This window comes from Sus scrofa, chromosome 16 (genome assembly GCF_000003025.6).
Source record: "Sus scrofa isolate TJ Tabasco breed Duroc chromosome 16, Sscrofa11.1, whole genome shotgun sequence".
Classification (NCBI taxonomy): Eukaryota; Metazoa; Chordata; class Mammalia; order Artiodactyla; family Suidae; genus Sus; species Sus scrofa.
The window spans coordinates 20,631,339-20,656,107 of record NC_010458.4 but is presented as its reverse complement, the minus strand read 5'-3'; the positions used below and the strand labels follow the sequence as shown (position 1 = coordinate 20,656,107).

Here is a 24,769-nt window from a genome sequence, read left to right as displayed (position 1 = left end):
GTGCAGCGATGCTTCTGAGCCAAGCCATCCCTTGCTACACTTTCCTACATTCCTTTCCTCCTGTTTTGGTATTCACGTTCAGCAAGGAGCAAGTATCAGTTGCAAACACCCAGAATAAAGTGGTGCATGGGCCTAACGAGACTGTCCGTTGCAAAAAATGTTACCCGGTGTCTTCTCTTTCAGTGAACCTCTGACCCACTGCCTGTGGAAAGAGAAGGGAGCCAACATGAAGGAAAATGTGCCATCCACAGTGGTTTTCATTTTGCTACTTTTTCTCAACATCAGCCTTCTGAATGGTAAGTAAGAGACTGTCCTGTTTTCTTTCATTCCCTGGGCTGTTTCTTGAGAGCTGGGGGGAGAATCCATTACAGTGCAATTAAAAGGAATGAAAATGCCCATGTCATTTACTACTATTAAACTATATAGAATATTTGGGGCATGAAAATGAATGCAAAAATTAATGCAAAAGAAGGAATGCAGTTAATGCAAAATCTCGTCCCTGTGCTCTGGCTGCCATCCTCATTCTGGGAGAGCCGGCAAACAGCTCTGCCAACCACAGACCAGAGTTTCAGTCCAGGTTCTGTCCCTTACCAGCTGTGCAACCTTGAGCCAGTTACTTAACCTCTCTGGATTTACACATTTTCAGGGGAAGGACAGTGATGTTTCATCCACTTCAAAATGAAATAGTGTGTGAGAAACTGTAAAGAGATGTAAGGGGCTGCTGTTTCATGATAGGAGACGAATAGAGCCAACTCTGTTATCTGTGCTAAGGGGGGAAATGAAATCCACAGCTAAACAAGAGTGTGAAGCCTGTGTGTATACATGTCCATGTGTCTACCCCTGCGTATTTCTGGGTGTGTATACTTGTATATACCCAGGTGTGTATTCCCTATATGTGCCTGGTTGCAAATGCTTCTCTGTGCATACCTGTGTGCATGTACATTTGCGGGTGTATGTTTCTATGGATATGTTTGTGTGAGTACCAGTGTGTACTTCTACAAGTGTGTATTTCTGTATATTATTCCTTCGGGGTGTTGGGGTGTGTTTCTGATGTGGGCTCAATTTGAGCATGCATATGTGCCTGTGTGTGCCTCTCTGTGTGTGTGTGTGTGTGTGTGTGTGTGTGTGTACACCTGTGTTTGTGTGCATTTTACAGGGATAGTGGGACAGTCCATTAATAGTAACCATCTCCTCTAAATAGTCCCACTGAATGGAACATTTGACTCATTATAAACTCACAACTTTACCCTCCTCTCAAGATTCCCAGAGGTACCATTAATAAAGCCAGTGAAACAGGAGAGAAATCAGCTTTTGGAGGGAGAAAAAAGAAACACAGAGATCAGTATAACCCATAGGGAAACTTGAAGTACTCAAATAATCAACATCTGCCTTAACCGGCTTCTGAATATGCTCATTATCGAGCCGTAAGGTTTTGTGCTTTTTTAATTTTTATTTATTTATTTTTTTTTTTTGGTCTTTTTGCTATTTCTTTGGGCCGCTCCCGCGGCATATGGAGGTTCCCAGGCTAGGGGTCCAATCGGAGCTGTAGCCATTGGCCTACACCAGAGCCACAGCAACGCGGGATCCGAGCCGCGTCTGCAACCTACACCACAGCTCACGGCAGCGCCGGATCCTTAACCCACTGAGCAAGGGCAGGGACCGAACCCACAACCTCATGGTTCCTAGTCGGATTCGTTAACCACTGCGCCACGATGGGAACTCCTTGTGCTTTTTTTAAAATCAACTTTTCTTTCTACCTCACCTATTCCCCCAGCCACAACAAAAAGCAAACAAAAATCACTTTACCCTGTGAAATTCTGAAGAAATGTCCAAGCAATATTACAGATTTTGGCAGAACTAATCCCAGACTGGCTGGCAAGGACCTTTTACTTTTTTGCAGGGGGGGGGGGAGTTGGGGGTGGCTAGGAGCTGGCTGGGCTCCAGCTGGCCCAACCTGGCATCCTCGGCCCCAGCCCGTGCACCACGTCATACCGTTCCATTGGATTCCTCTTTCTGGCTGGTTTCGCCTAGTACCTCCTCTTCCCAGCTGTGTTCTCCTCCAGCCCTGCTCTTTCTGATCTGCTGGTCTGCTAGCAGTTTGGGCCCAGGAGCCAGCGTGAGGGAGGAAGGACAGGTGTGGGAGAAAACAGAGAAGCCCCTGTGGTTCAGACCATCTCCCGGAAGCTCTCCTCTCTGCTCCCAACTTCCCAAACTAAGTACCAAAAGGAGCATCACCAGGGGTCACGTAGCTGGACCCCCAGCCCGAGAGCATCAAGGCAGACTCAGGCCCATGCTTCTCCTCTTTGGACCTGACAGATAAGGGACGGAAGAGGGGAGCCACTCCCCAAGAGCTTTGGGGATTAGGCAACTCAAAAACTCCATCCCCTTGACATTGGATTTTCTATATCACCTCTTTCAGCCCATCTAAGCTTCCAGCTGGGACTGGATACAGCTCTGAGATGATGAGGGTAGCTCTAACAGGAGAGCAGCTACCCACTCCTCCACCCCCAGGAGTTCCCCTGCCTTCTACTCCCAAAAGAGCCAAGAATTACAAGGGAGCCCTTTGCCACCTCACTACATAAAGACCCAGGGAGAGGGGGGGAAACATAAGCAGAAAGGGACTAAAAACCAAGATACAGAAACAGAGGCAAGAAGTATGGGCAGACAGACTGTGAGACAGAATCGTAGGTCAAAGCTGAACGGAACCAAGGAAGAGTGAAGGGGAAGAGGAAGGGACACAGGAGGTGGAGAGGGAGCAGCTCAGGGCAGAGCCCTGGGGATAACAGTGAAAAAACAAAGGACCCGATTGGGCTCATCATGGGGGAATGGCAGAGAGAAGGGGATGAGGGAGCAGAGAGGGAAGAAGTCCAGAGAACACAGGACCCGCAAGTGTCCACAGGATGCTTGTGCCTGGGGGAGAATTCCTTCGTGGTCACCCTGATGCTGTGGGCACGCATTCGCTCTCTGGACTCGGAGGGATCACGGATGTGCCACATCCTACTTAGTCCGTATGTGTCCCTCACCCTCTTGATGTTGAAATTTGGCAGTTAGTCACTGATCCTAGATTGTTGGCAGCTCCATCTCACGGTACACACACACACACACACACACACACACACACACACACACACCACCGTTAAGCTCTCTTTCTGAATCATGCCAACCCGAGGGCCACCCATAGAGGAGTGTGGTGGAGGGTGCCTTGGCACTTCTGAGCCCTGCACCCTACACCCACTAGCCTCAAGATGTCATCCCTGCCCTGGCCCCCACCCATCTGCTTCTGTCCCAGCAGAATGGTCCAGTCATTGAGCGGACCTTCATATTGACTCCAGTGGCTTCTGGCTTTTTCTAGGACAGTCACCTCCGGGAAAACCTGAGATCTTCAAATGTCGTTCTCCCGAAAAGGAAACATTCACCTGCTGGTGGAAGCCGGGGGCGGATGGAGGACTTCCTACCAACTACACGCTGACTTACCACAAGGAAGGGTAAGCATTCGCGTGTCTCCCAACAAACCACACAGTGTTCTCTCTCTGTGGGCCAGAGGAACACTGCTTCTGGGTTAGAACTGCCACGCTTTGAAGTTCCCGTCATGGCTCAGTGGTTAACGAATCTGGCCAGGAATCATGAGGTTGCGGGTTCGATCCCTGGCCTTGCTCAGTGGGTTAAGGATCCGGTGTTGCCGTGGGCTGTGGGGTAGGTTGCAGATGCAGCTCGGATCCCACCTGCTGTGGCTGTGGTATAGGCTGGCGGCTACAGCTCCGACTGGACCCCTGGCCTAGGAAACTCCATGTGCCCCGGGTGCGGCCCTAGAAAAGGCAAAAAGACAAAAAAAAATTTTTAAAAAGAACTGCCATGCTTCCTGGATGGACACTGATAAGGCCCATATTACAGGGGGAGGGGAGTCAAACATCCGAGCCCACATCATCCTCTTAATGTCCCTGCTGAGCCCTTTGCTGGGAACTCACCCACTGCCAAGGCAGCAAGTCCAGCAATGTCTCCATTGCCTGCCGTAAGCTTAGGTTATAGCTCAAGGCCACGGTATAAGTGTTTCCTACGTGCTCATTACTTTTAGATGCTTATCTATCAACCTTGTGCCATTTATCATTTTTCTATAATCATTACTTTGGCGACGTAAGAGGATTATCCCGTAATCCTTGACAACCAGAGCATATGAACTTTTTGAACTTGTTTTATGTGCAAGAAATTAAAGAGCCCAACAAGGGAAAAAGTAGGTAAGGATTGTTCTCTAGGAAATCCATGGATCCAGGACCCATTATCTCCCAGAAGGCATATTTGGAGCTAAAATAGCAGTGCAGGAGTTCCTGTCATGGTGCAGTGGTTAACAAATCCCATTAGGAACCATGAGGTTGTGGGTTCCACCCCTGGCCTTGCTCAGTGGGTTAAGGATCCGGCGTTACCTTGAGCTGTGGTGTAGGTTGCAGATGCGGCTCGGATCCCGCGTTGCTGTGGCTCTGGTGCGGCCAGCAGCTATAGCTCCAATTAGACCCCTAGCCTGGGAACCTCCACATGCCGCAGGAGCGCCCTAGAAAACGACAAAAAGATTTAAAAAAAATTGCAGTGCAGACTAAATGGGGTCATCTATGGGCAGGGATTCAGTCACAGTTACAGGGAGACCCTCCTGGAAATCCCAGGAGGCCTGTATCCTTCCCCAAGGAGGAAAAGATTTACTGGTAGGAACCACTGGCCACTTCCAAGTGACTCCACTTGGTGCCACACAAAGCTGACCTCCCTCCTGGGACCCAGAGGGATGTCAAGCAGACAGATCTCAGGAGCTCAAACCAGCAACCAACGTGGGATAAGCACCTGTGCGGTGAGCCCTGCATTGGGCCTCTGAGTCTAAATGTGAACATTAGAGCTTCTCTGGCCTGGAATAGCTCCTTTCACAGTCACTTCTCTCTACAGCTGATGTAGGGCAATTGGAAGTATCCTGATCAGTTTATATTCCTTGTCCTCTTTTTTCCTAATGAAGTGTAATTCAACACACATATGCAATAAAGGCTGCCATGGGCACCCCCTCCCCCGACCCCCAGCTCCTCTGGTGTGTATGTGCAGGGTCCCAGTTTGCTGAGATGACCCAGTGGCAGGACCTTGGGCATGGTGGTGCCTTGGCCGTGGGAAACTCAAATGTTTATTGGCAGGAGGCATATATGGCACAGCCCACCAAAACCTGCGGAAGGAAGGGTCGATGCGGAACAGAGCCGTCAAGGCTCTTGGGGACCCTCCCCCTCCTCCTTCTCCAGCACTCTCATCTCTGTCTTGCTGCCAGCTGACATGCAAGGGGCCTAGGAGATTGGAGAGCCCTTCTTCAGCTCTTGCTTTTGCATTTGGAAGGCCTCTTTCTCCCAGAACCAGTCATATTGATCTCTTATGAAAAAAAGAGAGACTGTTCCCATTGTGCCTCAGCAGTAACGAGCCCAACTAGTATCCATGAGGATGCGGGTTCGATCCCTGGCCTCACTCAGTGGGTTAAGGATCTGGCATTGCCGTGAGCTGTGGGGAAGGTCCAGACTTGGCTCAGGTCCCGAGTTGCTGTGGCTGTGGTGTAGGCTGGCAGCTGCAGCTCTGATTTGACACGTAGCCTGGGAACTTCTATATGCCGTGCATGTGGCCCTAAAAGTGAAAGAAAGAAGGAAGGAAGGAAGGAAAGAAAGAAGGAAGGAAGGAGGAAAGAAGGGAGGGAGGGAAGAAAGAAGGAGGGAGGAAGGAAGAAAGAAGAAGGAAGGAAGGAAGGAAGGAAGGAAGGAAGGAAGAGAAAGAAAGAACTAGACCCTTTTGACCACTTTCATACTCACTTCTAACATATTACTTGTTGCAGAGAAACATTCACCCATGAATGTCCAGACTACAAAACTGGCGGCCCTAACTCCTGCTACTTCAACAAGAAGCACACCTCCATATGGACAATATACATCATCACAGTGAACGCCACGAACCAGATGGGAAGCAGTTCCTCGGATCCACGTTACGTGGATGTGACTTACATAGGTAAGGGGAGGGGCCGTGGGTGAGGAGTTTGTTATTCCGACAAGAATCTACTGATCCTCAAACTCACTTTGAGTCTTCTTGGCTTATGGATAGACCCCAAAAGAAAGATGAGGAAATTCACAACGTCCCTGGCAGCTGAGTGTTTTTGTTTGTTCGTTCATTTTTTGTCTTTTTAGGGCCACACCCGAGACATGGAAGTTCCCAGGCTAAGGGTCTGATTGAGCTGTAGCTGCCACCAGCCTACACCACAGCCACAGCAAGTCGGGATCTGAGCCACATCTGTGATCTACACCACAGCTCACGGCAACGCTGGATCCTTAACCCACTGAGCAAGGCCAGGGATTGAACCTGCATCCTCATGGATGCTAGTCAGGTTCGTTAACTGCTGAGCCATGACGGAAGTCCCCAGCTGAGTGTTTTAAACCAATTTTTATTCGTAGAAGTAAGAGAGTAAGATCCTTCTGTTCTTGGGTCTTCTCTTGACCCTCCTTTCCATCCTCTTGCACCCAACGGGAGTTTTCTATTTATGCTTCGCTCATCAATTCTTGCCTCCAGCCCTCCCCCAACCCATGTCAAGCTGGGACTTTTCTTCTGGGATGTGTCTCCCTGGAAGACAGAGTTTCTTCATGGAGTAGCAACTCTTAGAAGGAGCTGATCTGCTTCTCCACCCACAGGAATTGCCCCCTGGCCCATTGTCTTTTCTTACATAGTATCCTTTTTTTTCCTTTTCCCTGCCCTGTCATAGGGATCGATCCCGCCGTTGCTATGAGCTGTGGTGTAGGTCACAGACGCAGCTTGGACCTGGTGCTGCTGTGGCTGTGGCATAGGCCAGTGGCTGCAGCTCCAATTCAACCCCTAGCCTGGGAACTTCCATGTGCCATGGTTCGCCCTAAAAAAAAAAAAAAAAGGCAAAGCAAAATAAAAATAAAGAATTTGGGGAGTAAATAGTGCTACTTGAACAGAAGGCTGAAGGCCAAGATCACAACCACCATGTTTGAAGAAGTCATTAGCAAAGTAAAACAGTCAACCTGAGGGCTGCTTCTTGCTTGGCATGGTTAACTGGTTAACATTGAGCTGCAGGGCAATGAGGCATAACTGCAGAGGCCTGGATGGTTTAGCAGGGTGACAAAGGGGATCTTAGAACAAGAGATGGCTTGGCCAGGACTGGGTTAGCCTTCCTGTTGGATAATAATCTAAGGAGTAGCTAATTTGGTTCAAGGTCACTCAAATCTTCTTGACTTACCTAACACCAACCAACAAGGACAATCAGGCTAGGACTTTCAGGTATTTGCCTGTACATCTTCCCATTGGCTCAAAAACTAGAAAAGCTTGGAGTTCCCGTTTGTGGCACAGTGGAAACCAATCCAACTAGGAACCATGAGGTTGCGGGTTCGATCCCTGGCCTCTTTCAGTGGGTTGAGGATCCATCATTGCCATGAGCTGTGGTGTAGGTTGCAGTCGCAGCTCGGATCTGGCATTGCTGTGGCTGGGGTGTAGGCTGGCAGCTGCAGCTCTGATTGGACCCCAGGCCTGGGAACCTCCATATGCCACAGGTGTAGGCCTAAAAAAGGACAAAAGACAAAAAAGAAAAAAAAAAAAAACCTAGAAAAGCTTCCAACATCAACTGGTACACGTTTGAATACTGTCTCCTCTCAGCAAATCACAGCAATGAGCATGGAGGTGGAAATGAAATTTGATCTTAGTTTAAGAAAATCAAAAAGGGAGTTCCCATTGTGGTGCAGAGGAAACGAATCCGACGAGGAACCAGGAGGTTGCAGGTTCAATCCCTGGCCTCACTCAGTGGGCAGTTGCTGTGGCTGTAGCGTAGGCCAGCAGCTGTAGCTCCAATTAGACCCCTAGCCTGGGAACTTCCATATGTCTCGGGTGCAGCCCTAAAAAGCAAAAAATAAATAAAAAATAAAAAATAACCCCACTGACGAGTAGGAATAAAATAATTTCCAGTCATATAAACCTACTTGAGATATGAAGTCTTTAAAATGCTAAATGCAAATAATTCCTTTTTCAAGGGGTTTTTCTTAAATTGCCTGGCCCTTAAATATTCTGCCCTAAATGTTAAAATATGTAACATTTGGGGTCAAAACAGTGAAAGCAAGAGAAATTCTAAAATGTGCAACTGCTATAATGAACTTTATCCATCAAAAAAAATGAGAGTCGTGGCATGGTAGAATCGAAGCATGAGGGGGGGGCTGCAGGGGAACGATGGGGCGGAGCTGGGGGGGAGGGGATGGTTGTGTGGGGTAGGGGGCTACAGCTCGAAATAGCTAATCATATGCTCACGAAAAAAAAAAAAAAAAAAAAAAAAAAAAAAAAAAAAAAAAAAATGGAAAAAAATGCTCAACATCACTGATTTTTAGAGAAATGCACATCAAAGCTACTATGAGGTACCACTTCGCACCAGTCAGAATGGCCATCATTAATTAGTCCACAAAAAACAAATGCCAGAGAGGGTTTGGAGAAAAGGGAACCCTCCTGCACTGTTGGTGGGAATGTAAGCTGGTACAACCACTATGGAAAACAGTATGCAGGTACTTTAGAAAACTATACGTCAAACTACCATATGACCCAGCAATCCCACTCTTGGGCACATATCTGGACAAAACATTCCTTGAAAAAGACACATGCACCCACATGTTCATTTCAGCACTATTCACAATAGCCAAGACATGGAAACAACCTAAATGTCCATCACAGATGATTGGATTAGGAAGATGTGGTATGTATACACAATGGAATACTACTCAGCCATAAAAAATAACAAAATAATGCCCATCTGCAGCAACAAGGATGGAACTAGAGACTCTCATACTGAGTGAAGTCAGAAAGAGAAAGATAAATACCATATGATATCACTTATATCTGGAATCTAATATACTGCACAAAGGAACCTTTCCACAGAAAAGAAACTCATGGCTTGGAGAACAGACTTGTGGTTTCCAAGGGGGAAGGGGAGAGAGTGGGATGGCCTGGGAGTCTGGGGTTAATAGATGCAGACTATTGCATTTGGAATGGATAGGCAATGAGATCCTGCTGTATAGCATAGGAACTATGTCTAATCACTTATGATGAATCTATACGTGTATGTGTAACCAGGTCACCACACTATACAGTAGAAAATTGATAGAACACTGTAAACCAGCTATAATGGAAAAAATAAAAATCATTATTTAAAAGTTTTTAAAAAGGGATCTCTAAAGAAAAGTAGTACAATTAAAAAGTGAAATCAATGTGTAGATGAAATTCTTACAGGCTCTTGAAAACAAGTTCTCTGGTCAAAGAATGTGTTGGACCAGATTTTCAAAATAATAAAAGATGTGTCCATAATGCTGAGGCATAGAAACTTTGCTTTCAAAGATCATTTTTTTTTTGTCTTTTTGTCTTTTTGCCTTTTCTAGGGCTGCTCCCGCAGCATATGGAGGTTCCCAGGCTAGGGGTCTAGTTGGAGCCGTAGCCACCGGCCTACGCCAGAGCCACAGCAACTCGAGATCTGATCCACATCTGCAACCTACACCACAGCTCACCACAATGCCGGATCCTCAACCCACTGAGCCAGGCCAGAGATTGAACCCGAAACCTCATGGTTCCTAGTCAGATTCGTCAACCGCCGCACCACTACCCCACGACGGGAACTCCTCAAGGATCCATCTTGAACATTTTACTTGCACTTTTATATAAACTGCAAGTCTTGTGTTTAACTTCAAGCATATCAAATCACTGATGTTTAATTCATAAGTCCATTTAAAAACCATTTTTCTTAGGTATGTACTTAGTAACATCTAAGCATTAGGGCTGGTGGCGTGTTTTCTAAAGTTCGCTGTTTAGGCAACTGTAGGTTATGGTGCCAAGTCCACCAGAGTTACACTTGCTCTTCTCTCCCTTGGAATGGAGCCTGACCCAAGGGGGAAATGTTACTGGCCATCGCCACCGAGACTAAGCTAAGTCAAGCCAGCACCCTAGGTACCTCACTCTCAGTAAGAGGAGGCGCTTACAGACCTGCACTTGAAGGGACCCAAAAGTGCCTCCCTAGTTTTCTGGAATTGTGGTAAAATACCCATGACATAAATGGACTGCTTTAACCATTTTAGAGTGTACCGTTCAGTGGTATTTGTTCATCACAGGGTTATGCAACCATCAGCACGATCTGGTTTCCAAACACTTTCATCACTCCAAATGGAAACTTCATACCCATTCAGAAGTTTCTCTGCATTCCCCCCATGACCCCAGCCCCAGAGCAACCACTAACCTACTTTCTTTCTCTATAGTTGTGCCTATTCTGGACATTTAGTATACGTGTAATCATATATATGATATGTGGCCTTTCGTATCTGGCTTCTTTCACTTAGCATGATGTTCTCAAGATTCATCCTTGGTGTAGCATGTATCCTTACTACCTTTTATGGCTGAATATTATTCCTTCATATGGATATCATTTATCTCTTCATCCATGGATGGACATCTGGGCTGTTTTCACCTATTGACTACAGTACATAGTGCTGCTATGAACATTCATGTATGAGTTTTTTAAAATAATTTTATTAAGCTACAGTTGATTTACAATGTTGTACCAATTTCTGCTGCGCAGCAAAGTGATCCAGTCATACAAATACATACATTCTTTCTCTCAACCTATATGAGTTTTAGTTTGAACGCTTGCTCTCTGTTCTTTTGGGTATGTATCTGGAAGTGAAATTGATGTGTGACATGTTAATTTTATATTTAATCTTTTGCGCAAATGTCAGACTCCTTCCACAGTGGCTGCACCATTTTACCTTCCCACCAGCAATGTATGAGGGTTCCAACGCCTCCAACATTCTTTTTTTTTTTTTTAACAAATAAGGTTTTATTTCTATCTGTACCGCCCTTAGCCCAGTCAAACTGACACAAAAATTAAGCATAACATCAAGTGGAAAATGTATTGCCTCCAACATTCTTGCCAACACTTGTTATTTTTCATTTTGTAAATTCTAGTCATCCCAGTGGATGTGAAATAGTATCTCATCATGGTTTTGATTTGCATTTCCTGAATAACTAGTGATATGGAGCGTCTTTTATGCACTTGTTGGCCATTTGTGCCGCCTTAACTTTTGCACCCTAGGCCACTCACTTGCTTCGGCTTAATCCCAACTCTGCTGACCAGCGCCTGACTTCCAATACCAGCTGTCTCTCAACCATGGTGGAGCATGGTGGAGTAGAAAGAGCTGTCTCTAAGTCATATAGTTCTGAGATCAGTTACCATTTTTGACTACATATGGAGTTTCTTTCTACAGTTGAACCAGACCCTCCTGTGAACCTGACTTTGGAATTAAAAAAGCCCGAAGACCAAAAGCCATATCTGTGGATCAAATGGCTTCCACCCACCCTGGTTGACGTAAGATCTGGTTGGCTCACACTCCAGTATGAAATTCGATTACAACCTGAGAAAACAGCTGAGTGGGAGGTGAGTCAACGGGAAGCTTTTGGAAGGAACCACGTCCTTAGGCAAAGAGGAAGCCCCGCAAATGAGAACAGGTCCTCCCTCCTATTTATTGGGCCACCATGTTGCCTTCCTGATGCTGATGTGACCCATCCACATGCGGGGGGGGGCCTTTTCCCATCCTCTGAGTTGGATGGGGGCCATCTTCACAGCCCTCCCAGGACTAATTCCTTGCACTGAACACCCTCTTCTGCCAGGTTTCCAACCCATCTCCTTCAGGCTATCTTAGGTCTAAACATCTATGGAGGAATTAATGGCACTAAGTGGCAGGAAAAAAATCTCCATGTAACCAGTCTATGGCCAATGACATTTTTATTCCCTTTAAAATACTTCATTGTAAGGAAACAATATGGTAAATTATGGGCATTATGATGTTCTGCTCTTAAGTACTTTAGTATATGTCTCTTTTAAAGGGGGAATATTTCTAAACATAGCCAAAATGATAGGATCATACCTAGAAAATTAGTTACAATGCCTTAATATCATTTTTAATTCCTTAATATCATTTAATGAGCAGTCTATATTTTAATCGCCCCTATTGCTTCCCCCAAATTTTTTTTTGTCATTTTAGGGCCATGTCTGCAGCATATGGAAGTTCTCAGGCTAGGGGTCCAATCAGAGCTGCACCTGCCAGCCTACGCCACAACCACAGCAACAGCAATGCCAGATCTGAGCCGCATCTGCCACCTATGTCGCAGCTCACGACAATACCGGATCCTTAACTGATCAAGTCCAAGGATCGAATCTACATCTTCATGGATCCTAGTTGGGTTCGTTACCACTGAGCTCTGATGGGAACTCCCAGAAAAGTATCTTTAACATCTGGTTTGTCCAAACAAGACTCCACTCCAGGATCCCACATTGTGACTGGCTGATATATCCCTTCAGTCTCAACATGCTCAGGAGACTGGACCACTTGACCCATAGACTGTCCCACCTTCTACATGTGTCTGATTGGCTCTTTGTGAGGTTATTTAGCTAATTTCGCTGTCCATATTTCCTGTAACCAGACGTTAGATCTCAAGACTTGATTGCATACAAGCTGAACAATTTTTTTTTTGTCTTTTTGCTTTTTTCTGGGGTTGCTCCTGCAGCATATGGAGGTTCCCAGGCTAGGAGTCTAGTAGGAGCTATACCCGCCGGCCTACACCAGAGCCACAGCAACTCAGGATCTGAGCCGCATCTTCAACCTACAGCTACAGCTCACAGCAACGCTAGATCCTTAACCCACTGAGCAAGGCCAGGGATCGAACCCACAACCTCATGGTTCCTAGTTGGATTTGTTAACCACCGAGCCACGAAGGGAACTCCAAATTGAACAATTCTTGGCAAGAAAACATCAGAGGTGATATGACCTGCTTCTTATTTCACCACATCAGGAAACAGAAACTACCTGGTCAACCTGCCATAAATGATGCTAAAACTGACCCCAGGATCAAGGAGATCATTAACCTCATCCCTTCACTATAAAGTCATGTTAAATTTATGCACAGTCATTTCACTGTTCATAGATGCCCAGTTCTCTTCCACCTGATGGCTCTACACCAATAAATAATCCTTGAGCCAGGAGTTCCCATCATGACGCAGTGGTTAACGAATCCGACTAGGAACCATGAGGTTACGGGTTCGATCTCTGGCCTCCCTCAGTGGGTTAAGGATCCGGCATTGCCGTGAGCTGTGGTGTAGGTCACAGACGCAGCTTGGATCCCGCATTGCTGTGACTCTGGTGTAGGCTGGTGGCTACAGCTCTGATTAAACCTGTAGCCTGGGAACCTCCATATGCCTTGGGTGCAGCCCTAGAAAAGACAAAATAATAATAATAATAATAATCCTTGAAGCAATTATTACAGATTACAAAATAATATTGAATTTAGAAGGTAGGGTGTAGGGAGCAGAATATTTGTCTTTCTGAAAGAGAGGTCCCAATGGAGAGATAGAAAAACCTTGTGATTTTTGTGAGAGCGCTGTTTACCAGGGGGAAGGGATGGGCTGAGAGGGCACGATGGTGTGAACAGGGTATTTTCTAAGTGTAATCATCTGGCCTCACTCCTCCCATAGTCTAATGTCTCTTCATAACCCAAGTCAGAGTGACTTCTGATTTCCTTGTCTCTCCTAAGACTCATTTCGCTGGGCAGCAGACTCAGTTTAAGATTCTCAGCTTGTATCCAGGACAGAAATACCTTGTCCAGGTTCGCTGCAAGCCGGACCATGGATTCTGGAGTGAGTGGAGCCAGAGAGCTCCATCCAGATACCTAATGGTGAGTATCTTGCTGATATTCTTAAACATTTTTTTCAATGACATGAGTTTAGTAAATGTGCCTCAGCCAGAAAATGAGTAGAGGTGGGCTTATCACTTCTCCACCCAACACCTAGACATTTGGAAGGGTGGCGTTGCTCCCTGGGTCCCTGGCAGTGAGGACTTGTTTCCAGGATGTCCACAGACATGAGCTTGGAGTGGCAGAGGTCTTGATGCACCATCATTCTGCCCTCCCCGTCTGCCCCATCACTGTCATTTGGTCAAGTTTGTCATCTAATTCTCCCAGAATCTGTAAGGCACTGTCCCAATCGGAAAGGCATGAACGGATTTTCAGTCTCTGATGACAATTATATGTTGGTCTCTTAGTCAAGGCCCAGTATATAAAAGACAGCCAGTTCTGGGAGTTCCCTTGTGGCTCAGCAGTAATGAACACAACTAGTATCCATGAGGATGCAGGTTGGATCCCTGGCCCGCTCAGGGGGTTAAGGATCTGCTATTGCCGTGAGCTGCAGTGTAGGTCACAGATGCACTTTGGATCTGATGTTGCTATGGCTGCGGTGTTCCCTAGCCTGGGAATTTCCATATGCCATGGGTAAGGCCCTAAAAAAAGACAACAACAACAAAAAAAAGTCTTCCCTAGAACTGTGTGGTGAAGCCTAGCTCTTGCAAAAACTTGCCTGGCCAAAGTGTCAGGCCTTGTACTGCCCACAGGAAAGAACACTAAACTACAGGCCATAAGACTCTGTGTCTAGTCCAGCTCTGGTTCCTAATAAATAAAAGCACAGGGACTGGAGACAGAAGGCCTGGATTCAAATCTCATAGTGCAACCTTTTAACTCCATGCCTCTGGATAAACCACACTTTGAGTCTTAATTCCTCATCTTTACATTTACAGGCAATGTACATAAAGAGCTTAACACCGTATGACTTTTACTAAGAACTTAATAAATGTTAGCTTGTATTATTATTGCAACTGACCATGGACCCTTGGATTTCCTCTATAGGTATCAAATAAAACAACATTTTAAAGGATTTTGAAATGTTTAGAGTTCCGTAAATATATGCAACATATTCACATTCAACGATACTGGAAAAAATTAAACCCATTGTTAATACTACTCTGGATTGTTGTTCAAATCAGAAGAGGTGTTGGGAAGGGGGCTTATGTTCATAAGTTTATTTATTAGTTCTCTTTGTTTACTTGTTAGCGATGTTGTAATAATGATCAAAGCTTTCTGTCTGTTTGCTTTTTAGACTTCTCAATGAAAGATACAACCATGTGGATCTTCGTGGCTATTCTTTCTGCTGTCGTCTGTTTGATTATGATCTGGGCAGTGGCTTTGAAGGGCTATAGGTACTTCTCTGTCTATCAACCCCCCTCCCATTCATGGCTCTCAGGGATAATGGCCAAAAAAAAGACAAGACAAAAATGATGGAAACCTACAGATAATTCAAGCACCTCATTTTAGCCATTAGCTGCATTAGCCATAAAAAAAAAAAAAAAACCTTTTCTCAGTGCTAGAAAAAAACAGAATAGACTCATTTGAAACTGATCTTCTCTCTACCAAAGGGAGTAGCGCAGTTGTGAAGTAGTAAACGTCTGACAAGAACAGCAAATAATCCCACTAGTAATTTCAGAATCTGCCTCCTCAATTAGCCAGAATTCACTGTGATGCTGGCCTCTATAATTATTATTTGTCTTCACCACTGATTAGTTTCACATCATGAAAATTGCATGTCATTTAGTTTCACATAGCCTCAGAACCAACCCTAATTCCTACCTGCCATATCCCTGTAGCAGCTATTCGAAGATCACAAGGTGGGAACATGTGTCATTTATCTTTTCTCTTACATTATTTTATAGCATGGTGGCCTGCATCCTTCCGCCAGTTCCAGGGCCAAAAATAAAAGGATTTGACACCCATCTGTTGGAGGTAAGTGCCAGCAGTGGAGAATGTACTGTGACTGGCTGCTCTGTTAGCTTTCTCGTTATATACGTGCACACAGTACCCATCAGTTTAGCCTGGCCGGCTCAGCCATCCCATCCTCGAGGACCAGCTGTCCCTCCTGTTCAGCACGTGTGTTTACAGAAAGATGAGGGCGGCATCAGGGTATTTACTATCAGATACTGAGTGTCAGAGGACAATGAAAGAAAACCAAAAAAAATATAGGAAAATTTGCTATGTTTAGCAGGTCTGTTTATAAGCACAGTCATAAACATTTCGTACAAATAATCAATTGAGAAAGAGGGTGATTTTTTTTGTTTGTTTTTTTAATTGGCCGCATATGGGAGTTCCCAGGCTCGGGGTCTGAATTGGTGCTGCAGCTGCTGACCTACGCCACAGCTCACAGCAACAGCAGATCCTTAAGTCACTGAGCGAGGCCAGGGAATGAACCCACATCCTCATGGATACTAGTCGAAATTCTTAACCCACTGAGCCACAATGGGAACTCTGAGGGTGAATGTTCTGATGCATACACAAAAGAGGGCTCTCCCACCAGCCCCTCCATCATCCTTTGGTATAAGGTCCCACTTGAATGTTCTGTACAGAAGACACAGGAACAGAATATCCTGTTCCTGCTGCGATTTCTGCTCAGTTTGAGTGCCCAGTTGAGACTGATTCAGTACAACGGAGCTGGCATTTGCCAGGGCCCATTTAGACACATTCAAGTGGGAATTAAATGTGTTTTGAATGAAAAGAAGGATTAGAACATTTTCAGTTTCGCTGCAGGTGGAAATATATAGTTTCAATTTGACCTTCAGCTTAACACTGATGTATAGAAAAGCAATTACCTGAGCATTATGTCACCTGACCCAGCCACCATGAGGTCAAAAACACAGTAATGTGAAACGTGAGTCCCAGGGGATTGGCTTGACTGCATTCATGCAGATGGCAAATATGACCTGCTCCCCCATCTCTAGCACTTACCTTCGTAGACCCAGCATAAACAGCTCAGCTAACTACATGATTTGTTTAGCTCACAATTTGACCTCGTAGCCACCGAGACGTAATGATGGAATAACTGCTTTTTTGAGTCTAAAAAAAGAAAAAGGAAAAGTTCTGGGATTTTTAAGGACATTACCTTTAATTCTCAAAAGAACCTTCCCAGATGGGTATGACTTTTCCCATTTTACAAATAGAGAAACTGAGGATCACAGAACAGCTTATCCAAAGTTACAGATCCTTTAATAAGTGATAGAGCCGAGATTTAGGCAACAGTCCTGGACCTGAGTCAGAGGATGGGGGAGAAGAGTGAAAAGCAGGAGGAGGGGGCATGGGGGGGGCTGAAGATTAAATGGAGGAGGAAGCAGAACAGGAGATGGAGAGAATATGGGCCGCAGCGGGGGACTGAGGGGGAGGAGGGGAAATGGAGTGGGAGGAGAGAAAGAGTAGGATGGGAAGAGAAGGGAGGAGGAGGGAGAGGAGAAGGAAAAGACAAGAACCAGCTTACCACCTCCAGACTCTAGAAAGTAGGGTGGGAGGTCAGGAGGCCAGCAACCAGATCTCAGAGTCAGTGAATCCCCAGGTGCCAAGTGCACGCATGAACACTGCCGCTTTAGATGTTTCCCAAGCTTGTCTTATTCAACAGCCATATTTCTGTTGGATGTACATATACTACTTGCCCACTCAACTCATGCTCATTATTGCTTAAAGAAAGACTAAGTGAAAAATCATGAATTGACTTAAAGAGAAATATTAGCTGAGTAGTAAGTAGTGGGATGTTAGGAAGCCGACAGCTGTCTTGCCTTGTGTCTTTAACAGAAAGGCAAGTCCGAAGAGCTTCTGAGCGCCCTGGGATGCCAAGACTTCCCCCCCACTTCCGACTGCGAGGACCTGCTGGTGGAGTTCCTGGAGGTGGATGACAGCGAGGACCAGCAGCTGATGCCAGCCCACTCCAAGGAACACCCGAGCCAAGGCCGGAAGCCCACACACCTGGATCCCGACAGCGATTCCGGCCGGGGCAGCTGTGACAGCCCTTCCCTTTTGTCCGAAAAGTGCGATGAACCGCGGGCCAATCCCCCCAAGTTTCACACTCCCGAGGGCATCGAGAAGCCAGGGGATCCTGAAACAAACCTTCCCCGTCCCCAGGACCCTCAGAGCACAAGCGTGGAAAGCAAGCTGCTCTATTTTCACGCGGATGGATCCAAGTCTTCGACTTGGCCTTTGCCGCAGCCCCCGATCCTGCACGATCCGGGATCTTCTTACCACAACCTTGCCGACGTGGGTCAGCTGGTCCTGGGCACCGCAGGGGCCACCGCCGCTTTGCTGGAAAAAACGGACCGACATGCTTTCAACCCTCCAAAAACCACCGAGACTGGCGGGGAAGGAAGGGCAACCGAGCAGAAGGAGTCGGAGAGCTTCCACTCCAAGACTGACCAAGGCACAGTGTGGCTGCTGCCCCAGGACAAGGGGCCCTTTGTCTCCCCTAAGCCCATGGAGTACGTGGAGATACACAAGGTCAGCAAAGATGGAGCACTGGCGTTGCTCCCAAAACAGCAGGAGAACGGCGACCGGCCGGAGAAGGCTGGCGCCCCTGAAACCAGCAAGGAATACGCCCAGGTGTCCCGGGTGATGGATAACCACATCCTGGTGTTAGTGCAGGATCCGCGAGCTCGAAACGTGGCTCCGTTTGAAGAACCAACCAAGGAGACCCCGCCATCCCGGCCGCAGAATCCAGCTGCGAAAGACCTGGCCAGCTTCACCACGGCCCCGGGCCACTGCAGACACCCGCTGGGTGGGCTGGATTACCTCGATCCCGCAGGCTTTATGCACTCCTTTCAGTGAGAGCTTGGTTCATGGGATGATGGGTTACAAGGTGGGGTTTTTTTCAGGTCGCACTACGTGAAATGCACTCTACCAGAGAAAGCTCGAAAATGGGGTTAGAATGACACTACCCAAACTCACAGTTCACTCCTCTTCATGCTCCATTTTCAACCAGTTGCCTCTTTCTCCACAACAGCTGATTCCAGAACCAATCATTTTGTTGCCTGTGATTCGTAGATTTACTTTTTGCTATGAATGATAAGATTATGTGTTCAGTGAAATAACAGCACATCGCTTAGTATTCTTGAGGGGCCCTGCCAATAGGTGTAGCCTCTGGAAAAGGCTTTCATGGTTTGGTATGTGGCAGAAGGCTATGAAATAGAATTACTGCAAGAAGATGGTAGATAATGAGGAAAATGCTATGAAAACCAGTTGCTTAGCCTTTGTACTCCCCTTTCATTTTATGAGGCTTAACCAAATACACGTAAAAAGTGCATTCTAGAACACCTGACGAATTGTTTACATCCCTTCTATTACCTTAATGACACATGACCAAGTAAGAAGGACGCCTCTGATTTTTTCCTTAAACTAGTTTGAATTTGTTAAGCATGGATTTGTCCCCCTAAATTATATTTCATGCTGAAGCTTCTAGAGAACATTGTTTTCGAAAGTGAAATTCTCTTACACAAGACGCAAATGAGTTTCATGTGGTGAAGCCTTCTAAAATGTTTGCCTGCTTCATTTCAGCATGATAAATAATTTATTATATACCCTAGTCTTCTGTTAGTGGAAAAGAAATCCCATGAGACTAACTTTAATTTAAAAGATAATCACAGCAGGATGCCAACGAAAGTACTGCCTTATTGTACATACAAATTCTACTTTAATATAAACCCGTAAGTTTAACAATGTATTTTTGAAGACTATTTTTCTATCACTGAGGTAAAATAAAAGACTATTTTCTATTTCTCAGTACAGCTGTTTACGTATTCAGTGGGTACAGTATTTTTCTCCTGTGAGGTTATAATGAGTATTTACAGTACATGGTAGTATATGTGGTCCCCGTTTGTGAAATAAAATGCCATACCAACCCAAGGCCCACTAAGGAATATGGAGTAAATGATAATATTAAATTTCCAACACAGTGTAGTATAGTTTATCTGCTTCTTTTTATCTCCAGAATACTTTAAACAACAATCACCGAGCTGGAGTTTTAGGGCTCTCCGCAGACCAGAAATTACTTCTCCTGCATTTTTAGGGCTTTTCTGGGGGCTTCTGCTCTTCTCTGGATGAATATCCATAAAACTACGATAAAAAAGCAAAGCAGTGGCATCTAACATACTGTTTTAGAGAGAGGAATTTGTTTTGTTTTTCTGAGCAGTCTTGGGCAGCAAAAAACATTTGTGGCAAAGCCAGGAGTTCGTATCTCTCTGGAGTAGATCCATTTGCAAAGTTTTGGCAGAGGCAGAGACAGCACTCATGTCAGAAGTGTACAAATAGAAGTTCCAAGAAACCAGGCATCTGTGGAAGAGTGAGAACAGCTACAAAGAGCAGGGTACGGTAGTTAGAGTCCCCAAGTCCGTTCCAAGGGCAGGCTCTCCAAAAGCAGTCAAAACCCTGAATCTCCTTTTTAAAGGGCCCATCCATGACTCATCCAATTGCCTGCCTCTACTTTCCATTTCCCCTAACAGCACATCCATTTCCATGTCCACTTACCAGCTAGGACACAGAGAATTTGAGCTCCCTTTGTGAGTTAGCTGTTCCACCCCGGTGAGTCCATGTTGATAGGAACTAGACTCAGAGGTGGGTGCTGTTTGAAAGTGAACATGTTGCCAGAGCTTCCAGAATTGCACAAGTAATAAATCTGAGTCTCTATCCTCCCCATATACAAACATCATGTTAAGAGTGAGGGGACTATTTGGGAAAGTTGCTCAAGGTTATTCAGTCCCCTAGATTCTTGCCACTCACAACATGGTCTGAGGACCAGCTGCATTAGCATCCCTGGGCACTGCTTGGAAATGCCGAATCTCATACTTGCATCCCCCATCCACCCCAAACCTATAGAATCAGAATCTGCCTTTTGCTGAGCTCCCCAGATGATTCATGTGCACAGTGAAGTTTGAGAAGCATGGCCCTCGTGATCACTTCCCCTAACGGTTATCTCAGTGCATAGAGTCATCCTCTCTTGGAAAGTACAGGTTGAGTCTGTTTGACTTGCACTGAACAATCCTGGAAGAAGACACCATTTTTAAAATCTATTAGTGGTTTAGTGGTAGACAATAACCTGAAAAAGTCTGCACAACTTCTAAGGGGGCCAGGGAATATATTCCAGCTTGAGAGGCACTGGCCAAAGACCCTGCCCTTCAAGCCAATACAGACCAAACCTTTCCCAGAATAGTCCAATCTCCTCCACGATGTACATCAATCTCTCTGATCATATGAAAATTCAAAAATAACATGCTCTTACCATATCATTTGGCATATATGGAAAAAAATGTTATGGCTAACGTCTCAACTTGAACTAAACTCTTCAAAACACCAATTAGTAAGTAAACTACTGCCATTCATTAAGTTAAACTAAGATTACAATTCTCTGGGCAGTTAGCACTCTTTAGTGAAGTATGTTTTTTCCGCGATCCAGCCTTTTTTCTATCAAGGAATCCCCTAGCTGAATGGAAGGATGGAGATCGGGGGTCCAGAGATTCAGCTTCTAGTCCTATGTTGCCTTAGATCAAGTCCCTTTTCTGGGCCTCAGTTTCCTCTGAAGGAAATGTCAGGCCAAATAATCTCTAATGTCATTTTAAACTCTGGCTCTTTGATTCCATGATTCACTGCCTAGCGTCCAGCAAAGATAATTAACCAATGCCTTGGATGATAATTAAGCTAAAAAGAATCGCCCTTTATCATAGAAATACAAATCCTCTTCAGAGATATGCTCACTTTATTTCACTTTCAAATTATCAGTTCCACTTGTTCTTACCATATTTTCACATGCATTTTTAATAAATTATGTAGGTACAAATCATAGTTAAAGGTTATGTGCAAGTATGTATGTAGAAAGAGGAAACATGAGATTTTTTTAAAGATATCAAATGAAGCTCTAATTTTTAGAAAAATGACCTTTTACTGAACCAAGCCATGCTTATTCCTTGCTGAATCCAACAACCCCCAAACTCTTTTCTTGTATCTGGCTGCTGATTCTGATTTGTTTTTTGTTTGTTTGTTTGTTTGTTCTCTCATGGATTATGAACCACTGTTGTACAGTTGGTTTTAAAAGCCTTACGCTCTGATTTATAAAAATTCCTATTTTTATAAACAAGCACTTAATTTTCAAGTTACAAAGCACATGGAAACAGGATAGCCAATGAGTGATTTATGGAAGCTCATGAATTAGACTGCAAAATCTGCTCTGGTCAGTTTTAGCAAATGGGTATAAGGCATCTCCAATGAGCACAAGGTGTAATCAACCATATCACTGACATGGAACAGACTCTGCATTCTCCTAAGTGCCTAAGACCTATCCGGGTAGGCAGTTATGTACTACAATAACTTGCTTTCACTGGTTTGGTCCAAAGTTGGTCAATCCCTTATCATCTGTGCAATAGGAGTTTGATTGTCCTGTTGTGACCCAAATGAATGGGAGGATCCACAGGGCAAACCAGAGGCACCTGAGCTCCAGGATACAGCTGGATTAGGGAGGACCCTTCCCCAGTCTGGGTCTTCTCTGGTTACCCACCACTGCCCACCACTTATAGAAAGACTTGCCCTGCCTCTAGTGATTTCCTTGTCTCCTTAGAATAGACATGAAAGAAACAGATTTGTACACATTTTGCAAAGTGCCTTTTTTTGTTTTGTTTTGTTTTCTTTTCTTTTCTTTTTGCAAGAAGAGCGTATCAATTTGAACATGAATTTTACAGTGTACATAAATGAATGAAGAAACCAGAAGGGGAATACTGAAACGGTCTCTGGGCCAATCAGCAACTATTGAGTGGATTTTAATGTATTGTTTCATTGAATTATCACCGAGCTGATGTGACTTACATTGTCTGATAAGAAATTGACTCTGGCTAGGCTTTTGAAATAAGCCTGTCACCCTTTTACTTGAGATTCTCGATTTAAAGACATGTTAATGCACTTCAGAATGGCTTTGAATTGCCTGCCAGGGCCTGAAAAGGACAATGCATGCACCATGGAATTTGCACACACATGCAGAAAGATGAAAATGACTCTTGGTTACCATCTGCAAGGTTGCTAATGTAGATTTGTCATTGATGAAAGCCTCCCGTGTACTTCAGTGAACGAGTTTCTTTTTGCCTTTTCAGCTCAAGCACAACTGTGTCCTGTTGCTAAGGTAGTGGGCTGAGCACTCAATTTCCAGGTCCAGGTCACCCTGCTGCACTGAGCAGGCTGTGCGACCTTAGGCGAGTCCTTTCAACTCTAGCCACTAGTCCCCTCTCCTATTAAATAAGTGGGTTGGTCTAAAATATTTCTGACTCCTCCTGGTTCTCACGGTCTTTGATGCTCAGGATCTAAGTAAAATCTAGGATTTCTGTAAAAGGCCCAGGGACTGTGCAGGGAAATATTGCTGATGTGCCTTTTACCTAAAGCAGTGGACATTGTGGCTGTAACAATGCTTAAGAGAAAAATGGGGATCATTCTTCCAGGTCAGATTGATTTCATTTCACATCCTTGCCTCTCTTCTTCTTAGCTGTCCATCTTGTAGCCTTTTTATTCTGTCACTCCAGGGTTTCTGCTTTTTCTGAGAGTTCATTATGTGCAGTAGCAATCATAGGATCTGCAAGAAACTATCCCCAAACCATGGCTTTGGTCCTATAAAGGACTACATCTAATGTCAATCAGCCACACAGATATCAAGGCCCTGGTCGAGGGTCACAGGTTACCTCATTTAGAGATTCTCACGCACGCATGCTTAGAGGTCCTAGCTCAATTCATTCATTCAAAGGTCATCAATAAATCCAAGCTACACTCAAGACTCAGTCATGGAAGTCTTAAGCAGAAACTTAAGAATACAAAATGATTGCTTGAGAGCTTATGATCTAACCAGGAGTTCTATTTATAATTAGGGCCTGGACTTACTTCATGATCGGTAGCTATATCATCTGCCAATCAAATAGCAGTTCTCTCTCTAGATTTGTGTCTTTTGGGAAGGTGACTTTTTTTTTCATCTGAGACTATCAGGTGTTATCTATTTCAATAAAAGGAAAAAGATAGAAAAACAAGATGTTCCCAAATGTTTGGGCATCTCAGGATTCCGTGAAATGCTGAGAGTAGCCTGCTACACCCAAATTTTATTGGACATAGCGACTCTACAATCTATTCAGTGGGCTGAATTTATGGCTAAGAAATGCCCACCACTGCTTTGTCCACATTGAGTCCTTTGATTGATGTTCTGATTTCATGTCACGAAGCATGGAGATGATAAAGGGAAAAACACATACTGTTCATGTGGTTGTGGTCAAAGAACAGAGACCCTTAGATAATCACAGTCTATTAGTTAACTTTTTACCTGCTGCGGATTAAAAAGAAAAAACAATTAACTCTAAAAACTTCAGCTACTGAAGTAGTCATATCAAAAATAACCTTTAATAATTACAATCAAATGACACTTGACCTGAATACCTTTCAAAATACAGTCTGATGTTCCATTAGCTCAATCCATTCTAAAAGTTTATTTCCCCAATCTTTAAAAATAATAAGTGAGTCATAAGATTAATAAAAGACTTAAAGGCTAAAAAAAATTCAGCCTGGGTTTTTCCATGCAAATTCCACAAATCCTGAAGGGAAAATATCTTGTTATGCTAGCTGAAATTGAAAAACTATGTAACAAAGATTCCCCTGAACAAAAATTTGTTTTATAAAATTTCCGATAAAATAATTTTGAAGTTTTACAAGTAGCTACCTCCCTTCTTGTCCTTATGTCCCTCCTTCAAAGCTATTTACCATTTAGAAATGGAAGATGTCACATCTCATACTTTGACTCTTCTCAGCTGATGTACCCACCATGTGACATTCTGAATTTCAAATAACTATTGTATGATTTTTTACGACATTGCTTTATGTGGTTCAAAAACTGTATGACACATCGAGATTTATAATCCTCCTATTGTGAAACTCACCATGTAATACCAATGACAATAATTATTTAATGACTTAGAATCTGTCCATATGCGTTTCAATATGATTGTGTCTATGTCTGGAAAACAAAACAAAAAAAATGTAATCATATCTT

The 24,769-nt window shown here is 44.6% G+C and overlaps 1 protein-coding gene across 1 annotated transcript; it reads left to right on the top strand.

Annotated features, from left to right (window-relative positions):
- On the top strand, positions 227–18,540 carry PRLR (prolactin receptor). The gene is given in 9 exon segments (NM_001001868.1): positions 227–296; positions 3,353–3,485; positions 5,837–6,006; positions 11,292–11,461; positions 13,615–13,727; positions 13,730–13,755; positions 15,008–15,107; positions 15,618–15,687; positions 17,518–18,540. Coding segments are annotated over 9 exon segments (1,875 nt in total).